The sequence below is a fragment of the Nannobrachium achirus genome, assembly GCF_963921795.1.
Source record: "Nannobrachium achirus genome assembly, chromosome: 21".
Classification (NCBI taxonomy): Eukaryota; Metazoa; Chordata; class Actinopteri; order Myctophiformes; family Myctophidae; genus Nannobrachium; species Nannobrachium achirus.
In genome coordinates, this window is record NC_137828.1 from 167,810 (window position 1) to 176,073 (window position 8,264).

General features: G+C 45.6%; 1 protein-coding gene across 1 annotated transcript; it reads left to right on the forward strand.

Moving 5' to 3' along the window:
* Positions 1–3,621: 3,621 nt before the first annotated feature.
* Positions 3,622–7,006, forward strand: LOC308307196 (protein NLRC3-like; the record flags this gene model as incomplete). Its single annotated transcript, XM_080752367.1, has 3 exons — positions 3,622–3,712; positions 4,453–6,226; positions 6,829–7,006. 3 exons carry the CDS (start codon positions 3,622–3,624, stop codon positions 7,004–7,006), a joined length of 2,043 nt encoding a protein of 680 aa, XP_080608493.1.
* Between the last annotated feature and the right edge of the window lie 1,258 nt (positions 7,007–8,264).

Below are 8,264 nucleotides of genomic sequence, written 5' to 3' on the forward strand. Positions count from 1 at the left end.
ATAGGAACATAATTGGGGGGTGAGACTCAAGAAAATCTAAAAAAAGGCCATTTAAGATCCATCCTAATGTACATCATGTCAGCTCACAGAGCTCACTTCATTATCCTCTTCTCCTCATGCAGGAGTTGAACTCCCATCAGAAGACTCGGCTAACAACGATGTTAAGAAGCCACCTGCTGGTCCCCATGGTGAAGCCAGTGGTGAGTTATGAAAGACATGTATTTTGGTATAAATTGGCTATTTTTTATTTTCAGCGTTGTTCAACATTAGTTGAATTCAAAATCTCATAAATTAATTCACGATAGAACATGCTGGTGTTTAGACCGCTAACTTGAGTCAAGTCAGTATTAGACTGAGATTTGACTTTGTTTAATTATTGATGATTAGCGATAAGTAATACTAAAAGACATGCCATGGACTTAAACTGTAGTTTTATAACTAAGACTCACTCTGTGACTCGCTATGGGAGAGCGCCCTTTGGCGCAGAAGCATTACCTTACCATCTGGACAATTTTAGATTGGCTGGAAATCGCATTTGACAGGCGGAGGTCCCGCCCTCCGCGTATGTACCCTGTCTGGGGGCGGTCTTTCATCGGTTTAATTTTGCTTCTCATCGAGAGCACACACATTACATCTCAGTCCTTATTATTTATCAATTAGTCTCAACAGGACGGTCTTCTCAACCCTGGCCACGAGACGCTTACGATCATAGAATGGACGACACAACAGCGGAATCGTACGTTTTCATTTTTAGATTTTCTCTACATGGAGAAAAGTGGCTCCCAGCCGGTTGGCTAATGAGGCCTAGCCTAGCACAACAAGCCTAGCCTAGCTCACTCCGTGTGGATAATGTGCTAGCTTTCCTCACATAGCTAGTACTGTTTGCTTAAAGAAGCTGGTGAGCATCATAACCTTGCCCCGCTTCCAACAACAAGACCTCAAACAGTGAGGACGACCACAACAACAAGCCTCATCTGGACTGACCCTCAGGCCGCCACCACTTGGCTCCTTGAGGGCCTCATGACGGCTGATACGTCACTTGGCAGGGCTGGAGCGTTTCCTCTTAAAGATTGGGACAACGTGATGGAGGGGTCGGATGTTTCCTTTTAACACTTTAGCCGGCATTTACGCTGAAACACGTTTTCAGATATTGCCATAATGAGTAAATCTGTCTTTTTTATTATTATTTTTATCCCAGAATGTCAAACTCCTCACTGCCATCTGTGGTCACCACCTTGTATCATCCAGTTGTAGACCTTTGCAGCGATACAAGTCAGGCTGATGCCTTGGTAGTTGTCTGACTTCAAGAGGTCTCCTGCTTTAGGCACTGGGATGATGTTGGATAGAGACCACATGTCAGGCAGCTTGTTGGTTGGGACCAGGGACGTGCTGGGCCCCTGATTCAGCCTGGGAAAAAGAGTTGGAGAGGCCCTCATTTTTTTTTTATATATATTTCGTCGTTGTCGGGTGGAAACCTTATATGTCCAAAACGGTTTGTTTTGTATTTATCATTTTAAAAATAATTTAAACTAGTGAAAACAGCCGATCTACAAGCACACAACGCTTCGCACCGCGAGGCGTTGTGTGGCCCGGAATGAACTGGCCGATCGGGAGTTGTCCCGCTTTTCCCAATGGCCAGCACGTCCCTGGTTGGGAAGTGCTGTGGTTGGGACGTGCTGTGGTTGGGACGTGCTACCTCTGACCAGAGATGGGCGAAAATAAATTGAAAAGTATTTTGATACAAAATACAAATACTGGGTCAAAAAATGTATCAAAATACAAAATATAAATACAGGTCAGAGAAATGTATTTAAGATTCAAATACGTATTTTGTATTTTGAAAATACATAAATACTTTTTATGAAAATTGATGTAGTGATTAGTAATTTTATAAATTGACTGCCAAGTATTAAATGAATTGCCCGTCCAAATTTCGAAGAATAAAGTGCCTTCCAGACAATACGCGGTCACCGCCTCCTAGTAATTCATTTTCAATGGGAGGCGGGAGGCTATTTTGGCTGTGCGGAGAAGTTTTGGGGCGGCGAGGCGAGCGGGCGCGGTCCCGTGAAATCCCCGCGAGCATGCTCGTTTGTGCATGCATATGCGGGCGGCGAGAGATTGTGTTCATCTTTGCTTGGCAGCCAAGCGGCAGCCATATTGGTGACCGCGTATCGTGTGGAAGGCACTTAAATTGACTATACTATGGTGATTGTCTTGAGCAGGCAGCCTAAATGTTTACCACTGTGTGCCAGTGTGTGAGAGCTCAGGTCAGAAGTGCCTTCCACACGATACGCGATCACCGCTATGGCTGCCGCTTGGGTCAGCGGTTACCGCACCGCGGTGACACACAAACACATTCGCACAGTGAGTAAACGCCACACGGTATTTCACAAAGATGAACACAATCCATCTCTCACTGCCCATGTACGCATGCACAAACGAGCACGCTCGCAGGGATTTTCACGGGACTGCGCCCACTCGCCGCCTCAAAACTTCGCTGCACGGCAGAAATAGCCGCCCGCCTCTCATTGAAAATTAATTACTAGGAGGCGGTGACCGCGTATCGTCTGGAACCCACTTTACCGTTATCTTGTAAAGGAACTATGGCATCAGACTGAATGCACAGGTGCCTCTGCCAGTACCTCATAGAGTGCAAAACCGCTCTGCCAGCCTTATAATAATAACTAAAACTGCACTCTGTCGAGGTGCCAACTTGCGTCTTGTGCACAAGAAGGCCATGTATGGCCTGCTTGTGTACCAGCAGAGCGCGCCATGAGGTGCGGCTCACCACTGGCATCACCACTGGCAATGCCAGTGACATCACCACTGACATCACCAGGAATGCTGGTCCCTCATTGGCTGTTAATGATGACATTGCCAGAAATGCTGGTCCCTTATTGTGCTACGTGCTTAAACACACACAGCTAACTACCTACCAACCTACATACATACATACGCAGATGAACGCAGTACTTGCGCGCAAGTAATTCGAAATTGTAATCATAATGCACGTTACATTTGAAGCAAATCAAAGTCAAGTGCTATGGCAGTATCACACACACACACACAAACCACTAGCAAATAATATTGAAACAGTTTAAACCTTTGTGAATGTTTAAAATGTGTCCATTTGAGAATAAAATTACGTTAAAAAGTATTTTGTATTTCAAATACAGAAAATACTAGACCTGAAAGTATTTTGATACAAATTACATCCAATTTTTTCCATCCCAGCCAAATACAAATTACAAAATACAAAAAAGTATTTCAAATACGTATTTCAAATACATGTATTTCAAATACTGCCCATCTCTGCCTCTGACCACAAAGTGTTCCCAGGCACATTGTGGACACGACGACCCTCATGGATTATTCTGGCTTGGTGCATGCCTGGCTGGGGTCCAGGGTTCCTCGTGATGACCAGTCCAGACGACTTGTCTGATCACTCTGGTTTTCTCCTATGAACTTCAGAGAAAAAAGCGAGAGCTCTTGTTCACTCCTTGGGCCTCTGGGCACTACTGGGTGGCAGGGTTTCACTCCTTGGCGGGAGGGGACTTTGCCCTGCTATTTTGGGGTAATTAGTTTTCTCCCTGAGTCTTGGACAGCTAGCTATAGCTTCCTATGACGAGAGGCAGCGACCCAGCTCTGCTGGGGGCTCCCTCTCGTAGCAAGGTGGCAGTGTCCCTTGAGGCCTCTGTAGGGGCCGCTAAAGGTAGGTGCCCTCCATACTGTGACTCCATGACGGGACATGTCACTAACCTATGGGTACTCATGGTCCTACGAATAGATCTCTGGACGGGTGTGATCCATTCGATGGACATTACAGGAGTTTATCACATCTTCCCATAGTGGAAGTGAGTCGGAGTGAGTCTTAGATATAAAACTATAGGTTACTAGCGTAACCCCGGTTTCATGATAAGAAGAACTAAGTGACTCGCTGAAACACCCTTCTTGTATGCATGCGAGAAGAAAAAGTGTTTTGTGTCCTTGAATTTAGCAGACGCTCTTAATCCAGAGCGACTTACAATAAGCAAGGTAATAAATGTATCACTACATCAATACATCAAATGGAAAGAAATAGTAGGCATATCTAAGGGGGAAAAAAGCAAGAAAACTGCTGATGAAAGACTGCCCCCAGACAGGGTTTATACACGGAGGGCGGGACTTCTGCCTGTCAGGTGCGATCTAGACTAGAAGAGCCCTGTGTATTCCATGATCTGGAAGGGCGGGGATACAACGGCAGCTCCCTTCCATAGCGAGTTGCTTTGCTCGTCTTATCATAAAACGCTAGTAACCTAAAGTTTTCATATGGTCAATAATTAATATAAAGTCAAATGGAAAACTGTTGCATATAGTTCAGCAGCAGCAGACACATGATCCCTTATAATTAAGAATTTCAGGACCACATTTACCATTACATTACTTTTGTCCCTCTGTTCTTTGGTCATTTAGAAACTCTTGCTCCTCATCAACAACTCAAGATGAATCTGAAGACAAAGTCTCTGCGTTTGTTTGGGTGGAACCTAAACGAAGAAGAACAAGGAAGCTCAACATCTCTGAAAGAGAGCTTCACAGAGATCTACATCACAACGGGAGGGACTGGAGAGGTCAATAATCAACATGAAGTCAGACAGATTGAAGCAATGTCCAGGAATTCAGCCGAACAAGAAACACCAATCAAATGTGAAGACATCTTTAATCCTTTAACTCCAGAAAATGATCCAATCAGAACAGTGATGACAAAGGGAGTGGCTGGCATTGGGAAATCAATCCTCCTTCAGAAGAATACTTTGGACTGGGCAGAAGACAAAGCCAACCAGAATACTAAATTCATGTTTCCATTCAAGTTCCGTGAGCTGAATTCTGTGACAAAGAAGTGCAGCTTGGAGGAACTTATGCATGACTTCTTTGTTGAAACCAAGGGTGTACCGATGTGCAACTTCAACAACACCAATACCATGTTCACCCTTGATGGATTAGATGAATTTAGGAACCCTCTGAACTTTAAGAAAAGTGAGATCATAACTGATGTCACAACACAAACCACTGTGGCTCAGCTGGTCATAAACCTCATCAAGGGAAATCTGCTTCCCTCTGCACGCGTCTGGATAACCTCAAGACCCGCAGCAGCCAATCAGATCCCTGCTAAGTATGTTCACAGGTTGACAGAGGTTCGAGGATTCACTGACCCCCAGAAGGAGGAGTACTTCAACAACAGATTCCGTGATGAGAAGAAGCAGGCCGAAACAATCATCTCGCACATCCAGTCATCACGAAGCCTCCACATCATGTGTCACATCCCAGTCTTCTGTTGGATCGTTGCTGGAGTTCTGGAGAACATGCTGAGAGAAAAGATAGCGCTGCCCAAGACCCTGGTTGAGATGTTCATCAACTTCTTACTGGTTCATACCACACAGAAGAAGGTTAAATTTGACACAGCTCAGGCACCTTCAGACTTGAATCCAGGTCAGGCCATTCTGTCACTGGGAAAACTGGCCTTTGAACAGCTGGAGAGGGGCAACTTGAACTTCAGTGAAAAAGACCTGAAAGAGTGTAGCATTGATACAGATGCAGCAGTGTACTCAGGAGTGTTCACACAGTTCTTGAAAAAGGAGAAGTTGCGCACAGAAAAGGTGTTCTGTTTTGTCCATCTGAGTGTTCAGGAGTTCCTCGCTGCTCTTTATGTACATCACTCATTCATGGACACTGGTGTCAACCTACTGTCCCAGTCCTTCCGATGGTCTAAGCTTGTTACAAGCAAGGACATCTACTTCTACCAGAGTGCTGTAGACAAGGCCACAGAGAGTCAAAATGGACACCTGGACTTGTTTCTCCGTTTTCTACTGGGCCTCTCACTGGAGACCAACCAGAAATTGATAGGGGAACTGCTTCCTATGAAGACACGGGACATGTCAAAGACCAATCAGAAGACAATTGAGTACATCAAGAAGAAGATCAGGAAGAATACATCTCAAGAACAAAGCATCAACCTATTCCACTGTCTAAATGAGCTGAATGATCGTACTCTAGAGGAGGAGATCCAACACTACGTGAGTTCAGGAAGTCTCTCCACAGCCAAAGTCTCTCCTGCTCAGTGGTCAGCTCTGGTCTTCATCTTGCTGTCATCAGGAAAGGAACTGGATGTGTTTGACCTGAAGAAATACTGTTCCTCAGAGGAGGCTCTCCTGGGGATGCTGCCAGTGGTCAAAGCCTCGAACAGAGCTCTGTAAGTGGACTGATGAATGGATTCAAGTCATATATTATGTCATCTTGTTTTATAGGCAAGGATATACAAACATTTCTTACAATCACTATTTTTCTTCAGGCTGAGTGGCTGCAACCTCACAAAGAGAACTTGTGAGCAGTTATCATCAGTTATCAGCTCCAGCTCCTCTTCTTTGACAGAATTGGATCTCAGTCAGAATTATCTACAGGATGAAGGCGTCCAGCGGATCTGTGTTGGACTGGGGAGTCCACACTGTAAACTGAAGACCCTCAGGTCAGTATTCTATGGTTTAGACAACACACTCCATTTTTGAAAGAAAGGGGGAGACCTTTTCAAAAATACTGAAAATACAGTAGCTGATCTACAAGCTCACAACGTTTGTGTGGGTGTGGGTTTGAGGAGACTCAGTGGAGCTTCTCTCTGCTCTACCACTGCAGACTCTCAGGTATGGATGTTCTAGTAGGTTTAGAGGGAATCATAGTGTGATGCTGTAGAGTATTGTTTAATGCTGTAAAATCATTATCAATGTTCCTATTATCACATATTCACTGCTGGCTTTGTATCTCCACCAAACAGTGTTATAATCACTATTGTTTCTTCAGGTTGAGAGGCTGCAACCTCACAGAGAGATGTTGTGAGCAGTTATCATCAGTTATCAGCTCCAGCTCCTCTACTTTGACAGAACTGGATCTCAGTGAAAATGATCTGCAGGACTCTGGAGTAAATCAACTCTGTGTTGGACTGGGGAGTCCACAGTGTAAACTGAAGACGCTCCGGTAAGTATTCCTCTTCCTTTACTGAACTTTAAAGGTTTTTCCAGGTTATCAAAACATGGCACTCGGGTGGTGCAGTGGTAAAGTCCCTGCCCACCACCACAGAGGTTGTGGGTTTGAATCCATCGTGGTGCATCCAGCTTTGTCGGGCGTCTATGCAAACACAATTGGCCTGCATGCAGGAGAGGGAAACAGGGCGGGGAGGGGGATATGTCTCACTGCATGTTTTCATAAAGACTGGGGCAGCACCTGTCAGGGTGGGGAGGGTGATATGTCTCACTGCAGGTTTTCATAAAGACTGGGGCAGCACCTGTCAGGGTGGGGAGGGTGATATGTCTCACTGCAGATTTTCATAAAGACTGGGGCGACACCTGTCAGGGTGGGGAGGGTGATATGTCTCACTGCAGGTTTTCATAAAGACTGGGGCAACACCTGTCAGGGCGGGGAGGGTGATATGTCTCACTGCAGGTTTTCATAAAGACTGGGGCAGCACCTGTCAGGGTGGGGAGGGTGATATGTCTCACTGCAGATTTTCATAAAGACTGGGGCGACACCTGTCAGGGTGGGGAGGGTGATATGTCTCACTGCAGGTTTTCATAAAGACTGGGGCAACACCTGTCAGGGCGGGGAGGGTGATATGTCTCACTGCAGGTTTTCATAAAGACTGGGGCAGCACCTGTCAGGGTGGGGAGGGTGATATGTCTCACTGCAGATTTTCATAAAGACTGGGGCAGCACCTGTCAGGGCGGGGAGGGTGATATGTCTCACTGCAGGTTTTCATAAAGACTGGGGCAGCACCTGTCAGGGCGGGGAGGGTGATACGTCTCACTGCAGATTTTCATAAAGACTGGGGCGGCACCTGTCAGCAGGGAGTGTTGGGCGGTGGGGGCTCCTCAGTCAGTGACAACACAGACATGTGTGAGAGGAGGAATCAATTGGCATACCTAAATTGAAGAGAAAATTGGCAGCATAAATCAGCACATGTTGTTTAGAATTTAATCCATAGATTGGTGTTTTGACATCAGTTATGCTGTCATTTTATTGGTGGAGGATGATCCTTCTTCAACCATTGTAATGATGCGTTATCATGGAAGCCTGGTTTCTTCCATTTGGAATATAAACACAACACAGTACAAGGTCAATACACATCACAGCGTTCTAGCAACGTTAGCATGTCGCTAGCAGCTCCAGTATTGAACCAGCGACACTCTGTTCTTGTCAGTAATAAAGGGAAAGAATCAACTTGCTATCGACAGGGAAGGAGC